The sequence below is a fragment of the Rhamphochromis longiceps genome, linkage group LG20 (assembly GCF_057381845.1).
Source record: "Rhamphochromis longiceps isolate RC_006_pf linkage group LG20, R_longiceps_female_GT1.1, whole genome shotgun sequence".
NCBI classification, from domain to species: domain Eukaryota; kingdom Metazoa; phylum Chordata; class Actinopteri; order Cichliformes; family Cichlidae; genus Rhamphochromis; species Rhamphochromis longiceps.
The window spans coordinates 22,236,570-22,258,794 of NC_140576.1; the positions used below are offsets into that span (position 1 = coordinate 22,236,570).

At 41.9% G+C, this 22,225-nt stretch overlaps 1 protein-coding gene across 2 annotated transcripts in view; it reads left to right on the forward strand.

The window, feature by feature from the left end:
- Positions 1–2,378: 2,378 nt before the first annotated feature.
- Positions 2,379–22,225, forward strand: part of iqsec2b (IQ motif and Sec7 domain ArfGEF 2b) — a 30,173-nt gene continuing 10,326 nt past the window's right edge. For both annotated transcript variants that reach the window (XM_085393507.1, XM_085393506.1), the window contains exon 1: positions 2,379–4,150. In XM_085393507.1, coding sequence (XP_085249633.1) covers positions 3,690–4,150 — 461 coding nt within the window. In that variant the 5' untranslated portion in view covers positions 2,379–3,689. The remainder of the gene's footprint in view (positions 4,151–22,225) is intronic.

Here is a 22,225-nt window from a genome sequence, read left to right on the forward strand (position 1 = left end):
GAACTGTAAACACACTAATAAAAGTGCAAATAAACTGCTGAACCAATTTCCTCTGTGGTCATGATGGTGTTCCTTTCCTCGGTCCACATAATGGACAGCAGATGGCAGCAAAAACATAGACAGCAGTATATTTATGTGAAGTGGGATTTCACAAGATGAAGGTGTGTGTGTGAATGAGAGAAGGGGAAATGCAGCCTGATACTCAGATGCAATATGTGGGTGAGATGTCTGTTAATAAATCAGATGTAAGCTCTTTAACTAGTGGTGAATGAGAGCCACGAAGAGGCTGAAATCTCAGCATTTCCAGATCAATCATTCATCTAGCCTTGCTAGAGCATGCATTTTGCATACAGCCTCACTCCTCAGTGGAGTATTAACTGTACAGTGAGGCAACCTCACCTGTCCAAGCTGCTGTGCAGGGAGAGAAGCGGGTGAATTTACAGAGTCTTAGCGTAGATATGAGCACTTAAGCACTGACACTAAAAATAACAGCGCTCTGAGGCCTGTCTTTCTCTCGTGTTGTCCTAAGCCGCATCCTTCTGTTCAAATCAGCTCAGATGCAAAATGGAAAAAAGAAAAGAAAAAACGACAGTAATAACAGCGCTGCTTTCACTTCAGCTGCAGGAGATTGTCTTATAGAAGTGGATTAAATCACGACTTCAAATATAGCAATTTCAATGTTATAACAGGGAGTTATTTGACACGACAGGGGCAATGTTTCACCTGCAATGTGTTGCAGTGCACTGTATTGTTTTCGTACCTGAACACCACGGATTCAGGCGCTCGTCAGGGTTCCTGGAATGCGTAAAGCTACAAAGACAGAAAATGAGATTCTCGCAGTATTTTCAATATAAAATGTCTTCTTTGCGCTCCTTTGTTGAAAGCTGCATTCCTAAATTCACTATCTGACAAATGTAATAGGACCTGTGAGATCTGAGGAAAAAATTGAATGCCGTTTTCTTTGTGCTGCACAGTGTGGAGGTATGAATAAAGGTGTCACTTTTGGATGAAATGGGTCGTTAATATGCTGAAATATCCTGGTTTAGAGGTAATTAATTAGCTCTTAAGTTGCGCGCGTTTGTCTCAGAAGACTGTGAAATAATGACCAAGAATGACAGACGTATTATTTACCAGCTAGGCTAGTCATTCAGATTCCTGCAGAAAACTATTAACCGACCCAAAGAAAATGTCTTTCTCTGTCAACTGCAAAGAAAGAAAACCTTTTTGAAGGCATGTGCATAATAGAAATTTGAAAGCAGCGCTCAATCATTACAGTATAACATGGTGCTGGTCTGTGTGAAGGATGTCAGATTCTCATGTCACCCTCGTAAAATTGCTTTTTACAGTTTGATCGGAAACAAACACGGATGTCATTTTATAGGCCACCGGCAGTGCTCCTCCTCATTTTCCTCAACCAAAGGAGCAGATACTGGTCCTTCTGCTGCGTTGAAGTCCTTCTACGTCCAGCTCTCCTTATAGAATCAGAGAATTCCTGATTATCTCTTCCACAGTCTTGAGACTTAACTTAAGCTCTCCTAAGAGTGATAGCTGAAATCAGTCTTGTCCAGTAATTTAAAGTATTTTTTTGTATTTTTTTTCTGTATTTATTTATTTCTATATTTATTTTGTATGTATTTTGTGCAACTTTGTTTTGTCTCATTTATACCTAAAATATTGTCTTTGTTTTCTTAGAAGACACAATAAACAGTTTTAATGTGTTTTTGTGGATATTTTGTTGACTCCATTTACATATAGGAGATTTTCACATTCACAGTCAAATCCGTCAGGAGGGACGAAGAGAGAGGAATGTGCTGTGACCACCGCAAAATCTTTTCGTTTTTTGGGGGTTTGGCCTCAGCAGTGCACCTCTGGCACTTTCATTTCCATTACGGCAGGTGAAATGGACCCATAATATACTTCATAAGTGGACAGTTTGAAATCCATCAAGTTTAACTGACTGTGTGATGCGTTAATTTTTCTTTTATATTTTTTAAGCAAAAGATAAACTTTCAGTTTACACTGTTTGGTAGCTTAACCTTTAATATATTTTTAATCAGTGCTCATTAGTTGTGGAAGTTGTGGAAATATTTAGCCATTGCACCGACTGTGGCATTTGTTTGTAGTGATCTTGTATGAAAATCATCGCTCTGTAGCTTATACACTCAGGACACCTTAATTTATTAATTTGCGCCTTTTTTAATAATTCGTGTTTGTTTTTGCCCACAAATCAACTGACTTTCACCCCAAGTCAGTACTTTATTCTCGACAGTTCGTCCTTTATTTTGAAAACTTTGCCCGGAAGTTACTTCCTTATTTTTGCCTGCTTGTCTGTGATGCGCTCCAGAGGAAAAGGCGCACGCAACGCTGCGGTTCAGACGCTCAAGGAGCGAAATCCTCTCCGTTTCTGCGCCACCTCACAGGAGACTCAGCGCTACTCTCCTGCATGGATTACCGACCTGCTGCCACTGAGAGTCAGATAAGTAGGAAAGGACGCTCCCTGTTCTTTTCGACCAATTTCAGATTTTTTTTTACGCCAGCGGCAAAAACAAAAGTACAGTTTTAAGATTAGAAACAGTCATTAAGACTTTAGGACCTCAGAATCTTGCGGTTAGGTTTTAGCCTTTAAGAGGTGACAAGTTTTATCTTGAAGATCAGTATTTATGAGTGCATGACGAGGAGGTAAAGTGCATTTTTCTTGGATGAAAAGGCGAGACAGATACTGGGATCTAGTTTGATTTTTTGTTTTGTTTTGTTGTGTTTTTTGTTTTGTTTCGTTTTTTAATAACGGGATGTAGTTTTGGCGAACCAAAGAGGAGGATTCGGACTTCAAGAATGAACTTCATAAACCACCTCTACTCACTCTCTGTGCTTTAAAGACACATCAAATCATGGGTTGAAAGCGACGATGACAGACTGCGGGGATATTCAACGTGGGAAGGAGCAGATTTTTCTGTGTTAAATAATGATTGACAGCGCCTGATAATTAGTGGTAGATCAAAACTAGCGTATCCCCCCTCTCCCCCACCCCCTTTCCCCCTGTATATCGATGAAAACATAAAGTGTTTTTTTTTTTTTAATTAACCAAAAGCTGGTGCCAGAGCTTTTAAAGTTAACGAGCAGTGTATGTCACAGGTCAGTGGATAAATTCATATTCTACTTATTCTTTTTCTCTATCAATCATCGAAGCAAGTTCATTATCCAACTCTGAAAAGCTTAAATTACACCAGACTTATGTGTGTCACTCTCTCCGCCTGGAAGTCTGTTTTTAAACATTTTATTTAGTAAATTAACATTAATCATGACACCCCAAACTCTTTACCTGCTACGTGTCGATTTCAAAATGCCTGGGACTTCACGAACTCAGACACTCAACAGTGCCATGAACTTCTTTTTTAGCTTTAAATTCTCTTCTTGGCTTTGTGACGTTTTCAATGGCTACTAAGATGTTATAATGGTAAATTTTGCCCTCATGTTTGGGGATATGTAGTCGCTATGACATTCTCAATATCTTAATTTCTGTGAGTTCCTGTTTCTGAACATCTGAAGCCTATAGTTAATCTTCACCACAGCCTTTCTTGGTCCCTCCCTCCCCCCAACTCATCAGGGCTGGTGGGGAGGGTGGATCTCAGCCCCACGGGGTAGAACCTGTGGCTGGTGGTGGTCGTACCCTGAGAGGAAGGGCTCCCACCATGGATACCAGCCCAGAGAGCCCAAACCGGGCAGTGGAGTACCTCCTGGAGCTCAACAACATCATTGAGAGCCAGGCCAAGCTCCTGGAGACGCAGCGCAGGCGCATCGAGGAACTGGAGGGCCAGCTAGACCGGGTCAGCCAAGAGAACCAGGACCTGAGGCAGGAACGCAGCCCGCGTACCCCTGGAACGGACACCCCCGAGCAAAACTACAACCACAACCAGCCCCTGTCCCTGCCCATCCATCATGGCAGCGGTGCTGGTGGCAGCGGTGGCAGCGGGAATGGTAGCACCTCAACAACTCAGGTGATATCCGGATCAGCTACAACTCCAGCGCCCGGCAGGGAGAGGAGGACCCACACCAGGCTGACGCGAGGTCTCTCCTGCGGCTCCTCCACCACAGACCGGCTTGAACGCACTGACAGCACAGACACCAACACCAGTTCCACCTTGCGCCGAAAGTAAGTTCACCTCGAATACACGGGCCTCTTCTGCTGGCTTTATCTTCCGTCTGTAATGAATGTCAATAATCTTGTCCAAGTGGCTCTAAATTATAGTAATGACCACAGTCTGCATGATAGCTACGTGTGGCAGAACATTCATAGGCCAACATGATGACAGGCTGTACGAAGCATCAGATAATCCTCGCAGTAATGGGACTGAACCTAAGATGAAATGTGTTAATACACCACCATGAGGAAATATGCTAAGTGCTGGAGGATTATGAGTGGAGTGATAAGTGGTCAAGGTGTGTATTTCATCATGCTGTGTATGATTCTGCCTGCAGAGAGGATGATTTGTGCACTGATCTCCGTCTTAAATGTGAATCCTGTAGGAGTTGCATAGTAGTATGCTGAGGAAAACATGGGCCCAGACAGGAGAGTCTTATTTTTTCATAAAGATCTGAACTTTCTAGGCAAGAGAAGCATTTCTGGATGAAAATCTACCCACTGTTTGCTCAAAGTGTGTTTTTCTTTTCTTCCTCGCTCTGAACTGTCGGCTGCTTGGTCTCGAAGAGAGTTCCCCCCCCCCCAAACTCAAGGCTGACCTGAAGTTAGAGTGCTCCAAAACACAGCTTTGGCAAACAGCAAGTGCATCTGTCCTTGCTTTTACTTAACCACGCACACACCCGCACGCACACACATGCAGATAGAGTCAGCTTTTGTTCTGGAAGCATTAAGCTTTGTGAGTAGGCAGCAATTCATGTGAAAAAGCTCACTGTGAAATAAATTGTTGCAGTCTTGGTAACAGAAGCCGTTTGTTCTTGTGCATATGTATTTCTCAACACGCAATCATCTTAGCAGTTATTACTGGATTTCGCTCACTGTCTGAGTTGTTATGGTCCCAATCCTCTTATCAATGACTGACTCAGATTTGACTAAATCCCTTATCGATTAGAGTTGTCTCTGGTCCCTTCTCCTCATCCCTAGGGGCGACTTAGTCATTAGACAGAAGCACATATTAGTTATTTATGTGGGTGTTAAATGCAGTGATGAATTGCAAATGTAGATCTTGCTGATTCTCCCTTGTTAATTGCCTGTAGCCATTGTAGCTGACTTTGGATCCAGGATCAGACAAGCGTATCATATGAAGTGCCACATTTAATAAATAGTTACCCGCACAGCAGAGCCATATTGTGCTTGTCTGGCTGTGACTCAGTCTAGCCCAAAACTGGCCTATTAGCTTAGGTCAGCGACAATACGCTCTGCTCTGATAGTGGATCAGATACAAACATGAATTTCTCTATCGTCAGTGCTTGTGACACGCTAAATATGGCTCGGATCAGAGGGAGAGACAGAAGGAAGATGTGGGAGAGGAAGGGGGAGAGGAAAAGGGATGACAAGGGGGAGGAAAGTGACTGAGCGACCTTACTCAGCATGCCTCAGTCTAAAAGAGAAAAAGGTGGAACACACACACTGATTTGCCATCTGTCAACGGGAGTGTGTATAAGAGGGAGGGAGAGATGAAAAGGGGAGTCTGGGCAAGGGAAGGCAAGGCTCTGAGAGCTGCCTTTGTTTATGTCCAATTAGTTTTTGGTCCTCCAGCAGGAGCCCTCCTCTCTTCCCTGTGTCTCTGTGTGGGTCACATAACCCACAATTTTGATCTCAGACAAAGAAACTGAATAAACTAATCCCCCACCCGCCTCCACTTCTATTAGCCATGCGTGCAAGAATTGCATCAAAACAAAGTCCTCTCCTCTTCTTCCTCCTAGCGGCACATCATAAACAGCTGTCCCAAATGCAACCCTGTTTCATCCTTTTCCTGCTGTTAATGGCAGTGTGAACAATGTGAGTCTGAGGCCTTGGGGTGAAATGATGTTTGACGTGAAGTCCCTTCTCCAAGAAGGGTTGAGGGCACTGCCACAGCTCGCTGTGCGGCGGTTATTTTGGGAGACTTCTGCAAATGTATTTCGTATTACCCTCCGCATGTATGTGTATGCGAACAAGTGCATGTTTATACAGTACACGTGCTAGTGTAAGTGCACAAAAATGTGTGAAAGAGGGAGGAAGACAGACAATTAGTGTGACTGGAGTATAATTACCACTGGCCCAGAGGTGACAACTGCTGCTGTGCATGTGTGTGTCTCCTCGGTGTGTCTTTCCTGCGAGTGTGTATGCCCGCTTTGCAGGACATCACCTGGGATGTCCTTTATTATAAAGCTGATGCGACCCTGGTGCTGACAATAGAGCCTGTCATGTCGTGAAGATGTGGCAGTTCATTGTGTGGGTGAGAGATTGTGTCCTTGTTTATGTGCTACATGGATGTAAGTTTGCTCAAACAGCTCATAGGATGACAGGCAGGAGGTTTTGGTGACAACCCCAGTAGTGCTCATACTCAGAGCAGTTTTATTATGTAATGGCAAAAAAAAAAAAGAAAAGATCTGCGCTATCTTTCTTCTCTTCACTCCACTTTGACTGTCACACTGGGAGAATTCAGAAGCTCCAAAGAGCCCCGTGAAGGTGCTCGAGTCTCCGTTCGTCTCTTTATTCCATCATCCCTCCATCTATCTCCCCTCTCCACACATGCCATCGACGGCATGTTCACTACTCCCTCGGAAATTGACATTAATTCCTCTGAGAGAATATGGAGAACGATAATGGCCTTTCATTTCAGAAGGAGCTCAATTTTGCTAATTTTACGTAGCTCTACTACACATAAGCCATCCCCTTTTCACAACCCCCACTCCACCCCTTCTCTCACTCTTCGTTTCTAACTCTCTCTCTCTCACATACCCACGTACATACACTCACTCTCTCCCCCTCGCTGTTTCTGTTTCCCACTGCTGCAGATATGACTCAGAGAAGCAGCAGAAATTACTTTTGTGCTGTTCTCCTTCTCTTCCCCTCTGTGCTCATCTGCCTTTTTTCCCTTGCCTTTAACTGAAGCACAGTTATTGTTCCTGATTGAATTTTCATTCTTGAGGCTAAAATCAAGCTCATAATGTGTATTCATTTTAGCCTTTTGGCTTAAATTTTACATCCTATGATAACAAAGATAGCACAGATACAACTGGCCCCGGGCAAATGTGTGGGTAAGCTCGGCTGAGCCTGTACTGACCTTCTCGAAACATGCTGTGTGAAGTGATGGGAGGTAATCTATTCTCTCTGGATCTGGCATGACTTTCTAGAAAAATAATACAGTGAAGCTGCAGCTGTTTATGCTGTTTATCTCACAAGAACCCAATCGTAGACCTGTTAATATTTTTGGTTTCGGGACTGAATAATGTTGCCGGGAATTAAAATATCGTAATGGTGCTAATGATTACAGTGATGGAGTTTAGCTTGATGTAAATTTAAATGATGGATGTGTGTGTGTGTGCGTGTGTATGTGGGAGGCAACTGTATGTGGGTGGTGTTTGTTGCCTTCTACTTGCCATTTCTGAGTGCAGTGAGTGTTCATGGCTGCATACATGCACGCGAAGAAAAAGTCATAGTTTTGTTCATTTATATTTAGCTATGCATGAGTCTGGATTCATGAAAATGCATGTTTTGTTTTAAATATCACCAGACCAATTAGAAACACGCACCTGTGCTTCATCTCTGGTGTAGACTGACTGCTGAACCTGCCTCTTTCTGCATATATTCTATATAATTAAGATGAAACACACAGATTTAGCTTCTGTTTTTGTTATCGGGGTAGAGATTATATGGAAACGCTGATGGATTCACAGGTTTGATGAGGCAGTTATCTTCACATGTTATAGATAGGCAAAATGAAAATGATAAAATTATAGCTGTAATATGTTAAAGTTAATTGTCTCAAGTAGTATGTTGTTGTGCTTCTAGGCACAAACCCATGCCGCTTTCATTCAAACAACATCCCTTCCCAGTTTCATTCCTCTTATAGCTGCATGTATCATCAGACCCGACTTTCTTGAAATGGCGAGGAGACAAATAAGCAGCTGTGATATAAAGATTTCCACAGGAAGTGAAATGTGCATGCGAGTTGCTGTGGAAACTGTAAAGCTGTCCTCAAGACAGTTGCGATATTGCATTCCTATCCCTCCCTCCCTCCTGCTCCCCTCACCTGTATCTTGATCCTGACATACCCTCCTCCCTTTTCCGTCCTCGTGTGTTTGGAGCAGCCACCATTGCTTTGTTTACTGAGGGCAGCTGTGTGCAGATTGCATCTTAACAGCATCAAGTGTACTGTAAATTAGCGCAGAGATTATGGGTCTTGCTTGGTCATTAGTGAGGAGGACAGAGTGCTAAGCTGCTGTCCAGTCATCACTGGGGATCTAATTATGAACCCCTCGCTATAGTATCAAGAGTTTTGCTCATCATCACTCTTTCTATCATTTAAACTGGAGCTTGTTTCGCTAAGATTAATTAGACTGGAAGTTAGAAAGTTTTACAAAAATGAAGACTTAACTCATTTTAAGACAAAAAACAATTTGATCCTTACCTCCCATTTTTGCCATTGTAACAATAAGCAATGCCTCCATTTAACAGTAGCATTTAAAATAATAAAGGAGAGAAAAGAACGTGGCTCATAGTTTGCTAAGAATAAGAATAATAAACATTGAAAGCACTAGTTTATTATGAAGCCAGTGTCATACAGAGATTAGTCAACTTTGATTGGATTGATTGATTTTGATTTAGGACTTCAGCTGAATCCACTGGGAAAGAGATTGAATTATAAGGTCTTCCCATGTTTTCCGCCTGTTTCTCCCAGGGTCACTCAGTTGGACATTTTATTTATTTATTTATTTATTTATTTAACTTTATTTACTCATAATTCCCTGTGCCATGCTGCTACTTGAGGTAGTCAAGGTCTGAAGTGCTTTGTGCAGTGGAGGAATTCAGACATTTATCCTAAGTCGACCTATTTGATCTAATCTGTAGTCAAAATCGCCTCCAATCTGCGCGTACTGCCCCCGGACTCAGCATCTGACCAACAGAGGCATGATTCCCAAGTCTTTTCTCAGCCACGACTTTAAGCATTGTCTTCCCCCTCGTTCAGATGCAGATAAGGGGCACTTTTGAGGAGGGATGTTTGTCAAACACTCATGCACACGTTCTGCGGAGCCGAATAAGGGAGACTGGTTACCGTGGGAACGCTGTGAGCTCTTCTGTGAAGAACTCTGTGGGCGAGAGACACAGAATAGAGAGAGATACAGAGAAGTGAAGAGAGGGTAGGAGTGGGAGCAGGAGCAGGGCGAAAGACAGAAGCGGGATTGAATGACGACTTGATGGAGATGCGGGAGACATATTGAAGACAGATGAGTGCCGCCACACGTTTTCATCGCGCGGTGCATGTTGTTTCACTGGAAAGTTGGGATGCGGTTTCTTTGGATACTCTGGATAATAAGAATATCCCTTTCGGTGATCTGCTGTGATATCAGTTTCTTGAATTACTCCTTCTCCGTCTCCCACATCACATTCAAATGAAGCCTAATTTTTCTTCATTTGGATGAATCATATCCAGTTATAATCAAGAGCGTGCGCGCACACACACACAGACACAGACACCTGTGCACAAGTGCTCACACGTGCACTCAGACTCACAGGGTACAGCAGGTGCCTGGTATGTGTATTTGAATCATAACTGTAACTATGCCCCTCCTTGTCAGTGCTTTTGCTTGGCACTTAACGCCAGACGCCCACACAGGCAGTCCGCCCTGTTGCCAAGCAGCAGGAGACTCAAGCTCGCGGTGGAAAACCGGGGGGGGGGGGGGGGGGTTGGTTGTGGAAGAACTGGTGGAAGATGGTGGTGGTGGTGGGGATAAAAACACACTCTACTTGAAGCTACATCAAAAATCTCTGTTTGTCAGCAGGAGTGAGCCAGGTCAGGCTGGAGGTGGGATGACGCAGTACGCTCCCACACGCTTATTTCATAGACAATGGTGAAGAAAAAGAAGGAAAAAAAAAAGGTGAAAGCACAGTTTGAAGTGGCTCGCACCATTAAATCAGGCGAATGGATTTTCACATTAAAACTCTGGAAAGCCACACAGATGTAAATGGTAGTGCTCTCTGACCTGTGGGCTGCTTTGTAAGATGTGCGCTGTGGTATGTAAACCTGCCACAAAGATGAAGCTGAATGTCTTCCTGTGACTGCCGCATGTGAGCCTCGCTCCCACTCTGCTCACTCGTCTATACATAGACACTCACCTACACGCTGACACCCCCAAGCCCAGCACAGGTTTGAGGAAATATTGAATCCAGCACTATCACTCCACATCATGTCCCCCCCCCCCCCCCCCCCCCCCCACCCCCCATCTCCATCCTTTTTACCTTCATTCTTTCTCTCTTGATTATTTTCACCCTTGCCCTCCTCTGTATTCAACCTCTCCCACTCTCGCGTAGCTCTTTCTCCTCCCACTCTTCTTCCTACCTCGAGCCTCTGTCAACTCACAGCTTTAAATACACGCCACCTCATCCGTTCTCCCAACGTACCACTTTTTCTTCTAGCCTGTACTTCCTGTTCCTCTCTGTTTTTACTAATATCTTTTGACTTGTGTTGATTCATATCTTATTCTCCTCTCCCTATTGTCTTGCTATTGTGTGTGGGTCTGCTAATAATAGAACAAGAGATGTACATACTATGTGTGGGTAGTATGTGTGTTTTGTGTTTCTATGGAAGAAGGAGGAGGATGATTGTGTGTGTGTCTGTTTTTATGGCGCTCAGGGATTCAGGCGTAACTGCTCATGAAGCAGAAATCAGATTCTAGATTAGCCTGTCAACACTTGCCTCACTGGGGGGATACTCTTAACAGGAGGCATTAGTTACCGCTGGTAAAATACAAATCTTGGCAGTGTAAAACCACACAGTGTGTACAAGCATGGCTCAGACTTACGTAACAGCACCTCTGCTTCTCTCAACATCTCCATCTGAAGATGAACAGGTCAACGGGTTTATTTTTTCCGAATGTTTAATTTCTTTCAGACGTAACATCTTGTCAGAATGTTCAACAATAGAACATCTGTGCTTGTAAGTTACGCCTAAACTTTTCATTTTAATGCGCTGAAGTATAAGTTATAAAGACAGGAATGAAAAAGGTGGTCTTCTTTGATAATATGGTGCTAAAATAGCCACTGACAGTTTTTTGCTACCCTAATTGGAACTTTTTATTCATCTGCACTAAGCAAACGAGCGCTCCACCTACGTGATTGTATCTTTAAACGCTCTAATTTCGACCACTCTCGTAGTTCTTAAAGTGCTCTTAAAATTAAAGCAATGGGATGTGAATCGCTGCTTAGTGTGGTAGATCTGTGTCTTCTTTGACTGAGCCAGTATTAAAAAGGGCAGAGTCAGAGTGAAATCCTGTCAAACATCTATTAGGTTATATGTAAACGTTATGTCATCAGGAGGATTAAGGGATAAAACTGAGTATGCCTTTTGTCATTGTCAACTAAGCCCATGAAGTATTTGCAGAACCACAACCATGACTTCACCCCAAGTAGTTTCATTTTAAAGCTTTAGTTCCTTCACGTTTTGCATATAAATTGCATCACTTTGGATCAAGCTACCCAACAATAAGATCAGTCAATGGCTGCAACAGTGATATACAGTACTATGCAAAAGTTGTGAGCCGTTTTTGCACCAGCAAGATGATTTTCAAAGAAAAAAAATACAGTGAAGACTTGAAGGATCCATCTGGTCCTTCAGCTGATTCGTCTGCTATTTGCCAAAGCCTCATAAGAAATGCTGTCAGTGGAACCTGGCTGTCAGGAAGCCATTCTTAAAGAAGGAAAACGGGGAGAAAAGATTGAGGTATGTCAAAACACAAGGACTGGATTGAAAATTAGTGGCAACAGATCTTATGGAGTGACTAACCAAATTTGACCATTTTGATTAGAGTCATCAGTAAGTGTGTAAAACACATGAAGGCTCTGACATGATTTGCCAATGCATTTCAGGCAACAGTGATGGGTATGTTGTCAAAATTCATGGAATTATTGCAGAAAAGTATCATAAATGTGTTAGTACTGTTTAAGCTCTGTTTCTGCTTTATATACTATATATGAGATTTAGATACATTTTCTGAGGGTGGCATGGAAATCAGATGGGGTGGGAAAATCATATCCATTTCTTTACACATATGCAGGTGTTACATTCTGTAATATGTACTGTATATGGTAAAACACATCAAATGCTACAAGTATATACACAAATAATTAAACATTTGAGTTACATTTGATGTTATGTACTGTATAGCCTGTATAATAAATAATCATGCCGCCTAATAAGTATAAAATCCAGAATGCTACACAACATGAGGTGGATCAGTTAGAAAGTCTCAAGTTTCACACGCTCTCAATTATAGATCTGAGTTGCTACTGAAAATAAGAAATAAAGCGTTTCAACACTGTGGGCTGAACCATTTTTTAATGGTCAAACGCAGTATGTTCAGTTTTATAATTCATATTCAATGCTAATTGTAGCTATTGTCATATGCAAAATGGAAAGAGATTATTTTAGGGTAGCACAACCCATCCTGTTCCACATCAGTAGATCTGCCTCTTGCACATTTCACTAAATCACTGCACCTATTTCCCATTTTCCTAATGAAATATAAAGAATTGGGGGTAACTCAAAGTGTTTGCCCAGTACTTTACGCATCAATGAATTAGATATTATAATTCAATATGTATAGGAAAATTGGTCATTTTAGCCTGTTGCTAAGCAACGTGATGGTGTCATAATATATCATGCATAATTCAAGTTTTGTGGGTACAAATGAGATCTTATTGTTACGACATTAAAATGATAGGATGCTTTTATAAGGAGTTATAGGTACATACATTTTAAAAACGGGTCATTTTACCCATGGCTAAATGGTTGCTAGGCAACATGATGATGCCTTATTATCATGTACTGCTAAGAACCTTCAGGGGCCTGAGATGTACCTACGTGCCAAGTTCGGTTGCTCAAGTCCTGATCGTGTGGGCGGAGTTTGTGGACAAAGAAACAAACAGACAGACTGAGATTTTGTGTATTATAGTAAGATATGAAACATTTGCAATTATTTGCTAACGTGAGCTAAAAAGAATAGACAAAAATGAAATTGTTAAAAGTGGTTAGTAGTTGAAATGGTAATAAATTGCTGTAAATAGAGATAAAAAATGGAAAAATGAGAAGAAAGACATAAAGGAATGCTCGAGTCTGAGTCTGGCTTGCTAGCAGATACAGGGGAGGATCGTCATTTAATCTATTATACAATATTCACTCTTTTTTTAGTTCTGTTGTTTGTCTCTGTTAATTCCTGAGGAAAATATCTGGCTCATTAGCTGCTAAATATTCCACTGTTCCCCAAAAACCTAAAGCTCTATTAAGCTAAGGGGAGCTGCAGATTTGGGTTTATTACTGTTTTCATAGAAAGTCACAATAATGTATATTCAGTAAAAGATGCTTGGTAATTGTAACAGTGTAGTGGCATTTACTGCTACTCAAACAGCAGTAAATACCATATTTGCCGGGGACTATTTTCAGCCGTGGATTTGGTGTTCTAGTGAGTATTTACGGAAGCTGGAGGGTGTATGTGGGCTTGACTGAGAATAAACTACAGTGCCCATGTTCGTAGTAGTGACGGAGCATGTCACTCAGTGCAAGAGTGTGCCTCACTGTTATGTCTTCTAGTCCTTGTGTTCTCTGGCACAAAACATAAACCATGTCAGGCTTTGGCTGCACATGCTGTACTTAAAATGAAAAAGGGAGAAACCTTCAAGAATAGATGCTATGAAAAAGATTAAAATATGTCAATGATGTATGTATTAAAACTTCAAAAAGGGCAATATAAGATCACTCTTGGGTGCAGTGTAATTTTCTGTAACAGTGTAGTGAAAAGCTACACTGTACAGTATAAATAAACAGCTGAGACCAAAACAAAACCCATCCATCCATCCATCCATCTTCATCCGCTTTATCCGAGGCCGGGTCGCGGGGGCAGCAGCCTAAGCAAAGAGGCCCAGACCTCCCTCTCCCCAGCCACCTCCTCCAGCTTATCCGGGGGAACACCAAGGCGTTCCCAGGCCAGCCAAGAGATATAATCTCTCCAGCGTGTCCTGGGTCTGCCCCAGGGCCTCCTCCCGGTGGGACATGCCTGGAACACCTCACCCAGGAGGCGCCCAGGGGGCATCCTTGTCAGATGCCCGAACCAACTCAGCTGGCTCCTTTCGATGTGGAGCAGCAGCTGCTCTACTCTGAGCCCCTCCCGGATGGCCAAACTTCTCACCCTATCTCTAAGGGAGAGGCCAGCCACCCTTCGGAGGAAGCTCATTTCCGCCGCTTGTATCCGCGATCTCGTTCTTTCGGTCACTACCCACAGCTCGTGGCCATAGGTGAGGGTAGGGACGGACAAAACAAAACCCTGAAAATTTAAAAGTATAATTTAAAAAAGGGGATTTGAAAGACACTGTAGTTCACAAGGCAGGTATTTCCATAACCCTTGTGGTGAACAGTCAAGTGGAAACAGTCAGCAGGTTCCTATCTGAAAATCTCAGGGTGTAAATGGGTTAGTAGGGGGACAGCAATTAAATGGGTAGCCAGTGTTGGATAATTAAAAGTGGAGTATTGTGTTCTCTTGTGTTTTGTGGTAAGCCTTACAGCTCTGTGTTTCGCAGCTTATTAATCGATTTCTCTTTTTTTGACAGCAACATTACAATACTCCTGCTGTTTGACAATAGTCCAGCCTGTAAATAGAATGAAGTCTTTGTTGGTTTAGTCTTTTCATTGGATTTGTTGATAGTGGAAAAAATATTAAATACAGTCTATCTTTAACAAGAGATTGCTTCTCATTGTTTTTCCCTAAAATTCGGTTTGGCTGCCTCGTCCTTGCACCGCTCTCCATAAAACAAGCTGGGAAACTACAATGAATTGCAAAAGTATTGCATTATCTTATTTCCTCTTACTCTCTTTGCTGCATTCGTGCCTCCCTCTCTCTGTGCTTTTCCCCCCCCAGTGTTTCCATGCTAAAATGACAGGGACTGCATGTCCTTGACAGCAGCTGGCCCCAGCGAGAAACCAGCCATTTACATGCTAATCTCAACCACTGCTCCCTCTTCCACCGTTCACTCGCAGTCTGCAGATGGAACATCTCTGATTTCTGCCAGCGTAGAGAGGCTTTTGTGTTATATGTGCACTTTTGCATGCATTACAGAAAGTGGTTTCCCATTTTCATACAGGATGACCCACTGAAGAACTCGTATCGAGCTTTATATAATCCATTAGAGTGGTTGGAGTTTCACTAATAAAACATATTTAACAACTTTAGCGAAGGGACATTTTTCCCCATTTTACTTGTTTTTCTTAAATTGCTTTTGTTGCTCTTTAATACACTTGTAACTTATCTGTCAGAACTCAAAACTTGTGTAGTTGGTGGGGGCGTATGCCTTGATGATGTCAGTCATCTTACTGTTATTACACTTTGTTAGCTGTCGCACATCTGCATTACATTCCTCCTCTTAAATGTCCCATTCTTTGTACTACCATTGCTATGATTTGTCACTATCAATGTGCAGCTTCAATTGCTTCCTTTGCCTGTCGCTTTTTCTGCTTTGGTGCTGACTGTATGTGTCTGTCTTTCTCTGGTTTCTCCATCTCTGTATGTGTGTGTGTGTGTGTGTGTGTTTGTGCGTGCGTGTGTGTGTGTTGTCCATCTCTGGTCCTTCCTGTCAGTGTCCGGCCGCCATCTATCTCAGGGCAGCCCACCTCGGCTCCCTCCACTCCTACGGCAGTGAGCAGTGCTGCCACTCTGTTTCCCACCAGTCTGACTGTTCACAGCTTCGTCAGTCTTCATCAGTACTGCTGCCCTTCTACTGACCAAAGCTTACAGCAGGAGGACAGGTAAGGGCTGCCTTCATGGGGCCTAATTACAGTGAGTACAAGATAAATAAATAAAACCCCTTAAACCCCATTAGAAACATTGCGATGCCAAAACCTGGCAACCACCTGAAGATCTCTCCCTCACGCTGTGGCCAGTCCATTTGTCACCATCATTGTCTGCCAGTTACCTGCTTCTCTCAAGAGCCTGTGTTTCAGTCTCCTACCACTCCCAGGTGTGACTAATAGCTAGGCAATTCTACCAGCCTGAAAAACACACAGCTTCTTTTAAAGAGTGAGAGGAAGCACTCGTCCTCAGAAAGCTTTGGGACTGAGATGAACTGAATCACAAGTGAACCTGGTGAATTCTCCCCCTCTGTCCTCTCCTTATTTCATTTATCCTTTAACTGAGTCACAGACACATGTGCGCATGATGGTCCAACACTGCCATCTAGTGGTATTAGAAGGCCGTGGCTGCTTAAACTGTGTATAGAAAGCATATTTTTTAATAAAGATCCCTTCATGTCCCAGATTTAACTTAAAATTGCCACCCAGTCTCCGTCTGTTTGCTTTCTGCTTTTTCTGCTTTTGTGTCTCATACTGTTGTGTTTTTTTCACTCTCCGTCCTCCTCTTTCTCTTTCTCCCTGTCTGCTCTGTCTGCCTCCTGTCCTGTGTTTCTTCACGTGCTTTGGCTTGTCCCATGTTGCTTTCCAAGAGAGGAGGGTGAGGATGAGCGTGCCCATCAGTTCTGTTGTTCTGCCTCGGGCTGCAGTAGCCCCTCCTCTCGCTGAGCTGAGGTGTGACTGACCGCACGACGACTCGCTCGCACATTTACCTGTGAAAAGGATATCGCAGCTTATGCTGCCAGAAAACCGAGACCTCGCTGTGTACCAAAAATACTGAGTCTTGCTGCATCGGAGCAAGAAAAATAGAAATGCATGCCGTATTTGTTTTTATGTATGCTGTCACTGATTTAGCCAGGTATCATTTTTGTGTGCTAATTTAGACTTTATGGAATCTCGATGTTGTGTTCTCTCTGTATACTTTGCTGTTTTTTTTTTCTTTACTTGCAGCCATATCAGGCTGTCAGATCACATCACTAGCTCCTGCTCATTACTGTCACACTCATGTTTATCTTAGATCCACTAGCTGAGTCATGTCATTTTGGATGTGCACAGTAGTCACTATTTGTTATCTGTGCAAAGCGCTCTACACCTCTGTCTCCAGCGATTATGTATTGTCAGAGAAACTAGCATATGATGATATAAAAACATTGTTGTTTAGCCTGTTAATTTATTTGTTCCATCTGATAAATATCCACCTGTTTATTATCATTTTTATTCATGACTTCAAAGTCAAGTCTTGTTGATTTCATCTTCATCTTCAATAAAAGACTCCAAGCTCCCGAAGACAAGGATTTCTCTCCTGTATAAATGTCTGAAGATGACGCTTGTGCTTCTTTAATTGCTAATTGTGTTTGAGTCATGCACCAATGTTGCTCATACATATCTGCCACCTCATGTATCTACACCTTAAGCCCATTGTATTCGCAGGAAGTCATACTAGTAATTCTAGTTAAGCGTTATATTGACTCTGTGCTCTGCATTGGCCTTCCATGGTAACCTTTCACTGCAGAACACACAGGAAATGCATAGTTATCTATGACATGTTGTTATAGTTTGGTTAAAGTGTTATTTCCAACCAACTGGCTTTCTTGACTCAAATTGTATTTAATTTATTTTTAGCACATGTAGCTGTTTTTACAATCTCTATAAAAGTGTTGGGACAGTGTTTAAAATGTAAACAACAGCTATGCAATTTATACTTTGTAAATAGGTTAAAAAAATTATATTAAATGTTGAAACAGGTCTTTCTTTTGTTTTCTAAAAACCCAAGCCCATTTTGAATTTTATTCCAGCAGCACATTTCAAAAAATGCAGGACAGGATAAACAGGTTTCGAAGATGCTGACATCTTCATGACGTCTATACAGGAAAGGCTTTGCCTAACACATTTTGCATGTATATTAATAGCATCACAGTGAAAGATGAGTTCTAAAATGGGCTTGTTGCAGTTTAGACATGTTGAAAACATTTAGAGCATTCAGAAATGTAAAAACACGACAGAGGAAGAGTTGAACCACGGAGTGGCTGAAATGAAGAAAGAATGGGGACCCGTGTTGCTTTATTAAAAGAAATGGTGATGCATCACAGTGTGAAACATGCTGCTGCTCTTTCTGTCGTTGGCCTCAAATTCAAAAGCATGGATTTTTCAAAAAGCAATAAACATTTTTAGCAGTCTATTTGTTTACTGTGTACAATTTTCGTGATTTACAAGTCCTTGTATTCCATCACTATTTACTTTTATCCAGCGTCCCAACTTTTTCGGAAAAGGGTTCTTTTATAAAAGTATATTAAGGAGAATTATTATTTTGTAGTATCGTGCTATAGAAGATTACATTTTAAAATGTGTCATTGTTTGCCTCCCGCTCTATTTTTTACTAATATTGTGGCATATAACTCTCCATCCATCCATTTTCTTAACCACTTATCCAATTCGGGGTCACGACGTGGCTGGAGCCGGAGTTGGCTCCAGCTGGATTACACTGCGGACAGATAGACAGTTTTATCACTGGGCTAACACAAAGAGACAGGCATTCACATTCACACCCAATGCCAGTTTAATCAGTGATTAAACTAACATGCATGTCTTTTGTTATGTTGCCCATATTCATTTCAACACACAGCCCATGTGTCTTTCATTTTCACTTGCTTCTCATAGACTTGTAAAAACCTATAAAAATACAAAAGCACAAGATGAAACGGCACTCATTATGTTTTTTTTTTTTTTTAATTTATCCTCTTGTTCTTCAATAAATGAATGCACTTCTCTGTGTCTCTATTTCCTGTGTTTTGATGTGTTTTATTTGGTTGGTTTGCTCGTGTGGAGTACAAGTGATTGTGAGCGTGTGAGTGATCTGGCAGAGGAGGGTGGAGATGAAAAAGCTGGGCAGGGAGAGGGAAGTTCATAGCTGTCGAAGGATCGTCAAGAATGTAGCCTGTACTGCTCTGCGGGGTGAGCAGGAGCCATGTGTGTATGCAGAGAGAGAGCGAGAGAGGGTGTGTTTATTATTACGGTGTTCCGGTTAGTGTGGGACTTTCTCTGACAGTAGCAGCATGGTAAGAACTCAGCTTTTTCACTTTTCTTTTACGTGTAAAACTACCCCAAAAAGACTTTATTTTGGCATCTGTATGAGACAACTTGTAACACCGGTGTGTGCTTTTGGCGGCCTACAATGCAGTGGTGCAAATTCATGACACGGCTTGTACAGTGGATTAACTGCTGTGTGTACAGACGGTGATATTTAACCATCACAGACAGACGGCAGCGGGAACTGATAATAAATGGGGGTCTGTTTTCAGTAGATGCAATTTTATTGAAGGAAACTCAATTTGATAAACTGAAAAATGGAAAGGAAAGGATATAAATGGGCTCTGACGGGTAATTGTGTGACAGAGTGTAAATGCCAGTCAGCTGACAGATCACATACTTTTAGAAGTCTTGGTAATCTGCCACTGTTATGAGTGCTGCTCTTGAGGAACTGCAAAGAAAGCATATAACCATGTGCCAGATGGGGTCTGTTTGAAATAAATGACTTTAAGTAAATTAGTTAAAACACCCTTGCAAATGTTTGGCATGTTAGTTTGAATGCCTGGTAGCAGGAGTTGTCAGCACTTTGCGGCACTTTGAAGTGTGTTCACAAGATGCTAAATGCCAAATCAGCTGTACCCAACCTGAAAGTGAATCAGTAGAGCTTGACAGTAAAAGGAAGTTTCAAAAACAGATGTCAAGCTCAGAAAAACTGCAAGTGTAATAAGAGACGAGAAAACGAAGTCAGTTTCCAATAAAAGTTTACACTATCTTGTCACCCTGTCTCTTTATACAACACTTATCTCTTCATTCTTTTTTGCTTTAGTGCCAGAGATTATCTGATGAGTTAAGGTTTAAGAAATGCTGCCAATTCTGAGCCTTCCAAACAAGTTGTACAACATTTTCATCCAGTACCTCTTTATTGGGCTTTGAACTGGAGGCTTCAGGTAGTAGGAAGAAAGTGTAAAGTGTTCATGTGTGCGATGGGAAGCTCATGGGTTGAGATGGTGAAATGGCTGGAGAGTGTTGGCGGTGCAGGAATGCTCCGATTTGACCCATGAATGATTTTATTGTTTCCTTTCGGTTTGGCCATGAAAGAGAATACTGACTGCTCCGGCTGAGGATTCATTTCTGTGGTTTCTGATCTCTTTAAGTCCTGAAATTAATGGCAAATATTATCACATCACATCTCCAAAGTAATTAGCTTGGATCTTGTTGAAGGTCTGCGCTGCACTTTTTATCCTTCATTGTCCACGTTCAGCTTGGCAGGGTTATACTGGGTAATAAGCTCGGAGACAAATGGAAAAATTAACACAAAAACTCAGAGATGAAGAGATTAGAAAGGATATGAGATAACTGCGCTGAGTTTATGCTCAGGTGGAAATGAGTCAACGTTCAGATCGATGCAATTATTGGCATCTCATTGCAGACAGCGGAGAGGCTAATCCCTCAGCCTCCATGTCCCGCTGGGGGTTCGATAACACAGTCGGACCTACTGCTGTTCTCTCATAAGCGCATAGGCAAACACACATACACACACCGTCAGCACATCAATATTATATGATGAAGGGAAAAAAGTCAGGGGATTGCATGAAGTTGGCATTGTCCTTTACAGCGCATGCTCCCATACACTTTCTCTCATCTGCCCTGTTATCAATTTCACTTCTATAACCCACTTCTGTAATTTTTTTAAACACCATCAGCAATCTCTTTCCTGTTTATGACATTCCAGCCATCTGTCCCATCTCCAATTAAATGATAGGAGGTAGTAAAACCCTGGGCTGGTCTTTATGCGGAAGCCTCTAGAGAGAGCCTCTCTGTGTAACAGGAATACAGTGTTTCTTACATAAATAATGAGATTCAGATGCCAGCTGCGATATGGCCACACTCATGTTTTATACAACAAACTTTTTACTCAGATATCATGGTCTAGTCTCTTACCGCATATTACTGGCTGGCTCCTACTGCAGGGAACTCTAAATTAAACGCTTTCCCCCTGGGGAGGTCCCTGCACCAGCAGGCAGTAACTGTAAAACATAACCAGCTGTCATTTTTTTGTTTTTTGAAAGTTGCACATTCAGTAAAGAGGCTGCCTAAGTGTAGCATTTCTATAGGGCCTGCTGTGCTTCATTTCTGTTGCATAAACTTTGTTGAGGTTGCATTTCAGTTCAGTTTGAGAACAGGTTTGATAGCATCAGTGTCTGCTTTAGTGACATATTCTGAGGATTTTATTTAGGCTATTTGTGAAGTAAGAAAAAACCAATTACTGAAGGGTTTAAAACATTATTGTGATCTGATGAGGGCAAAAAGAAATTGCATTATGTATTTCAAAAGTCTCCCAAATATCGCTCGCATATTTGAGCCGAAGCTTGTGCAGTTTGGCTTTATCGTTTTGTAGCTGTTATTGACTGAATCTGAGAGAAATTTTTTTTTTTTTCAGGTGAAAATAAAAATAGCCAGAGTTTTAAGGGAGCATTGCATGCACAGTTGGACGTGGGTTGCACTGCACCTAGATAGGAGAATTTTTTAAAAATGTTTTCTTTAATATTTCACCAACCTGGATATTTTACAGTGTGACAAATGTTCTCCCCACGCTCAAAGAAAGAAACATAAATCTGTGATATTTGCACCCGTCTTATAGCATACAGTCTGTGCAAATGAATAACACAGTTATATGGTCACATAATCCATATAGTTGATCTCTTATTTGGTGGCAGTGGAGAAATTGTCACCTTTACATTTGGTTTGCATTTTTAGATTTTCCTTTTTAATGAGTTTAAAAGAGCTTAAAAGCTCAAATCTGGGGATCAGCTATGCCTTTTCAGAGACAGGTATATGGAACTGGACTTGTAGCTCTCTAATATTCCTTTTCAGTTCATATTTTAGGTACGCTGTTGAATGAAAGTAGCATTTGTTCCAAGTGACGTGCACGGCTGAAAATCATACAGTAGTCTACCTGTTGATGCTATGCAGAGGCACTTGTGTGCCCAGTTTCCTTAAAAGAAGCCAACTGAAGCCGCTTTGAATTAGACAGAATTTCATATTCCTACAGGTTATGCAAGACAATGTGTAAATAGCCAACATAAATATAGTAACGATTCATCCAAAGATTGATCTATCGAAAA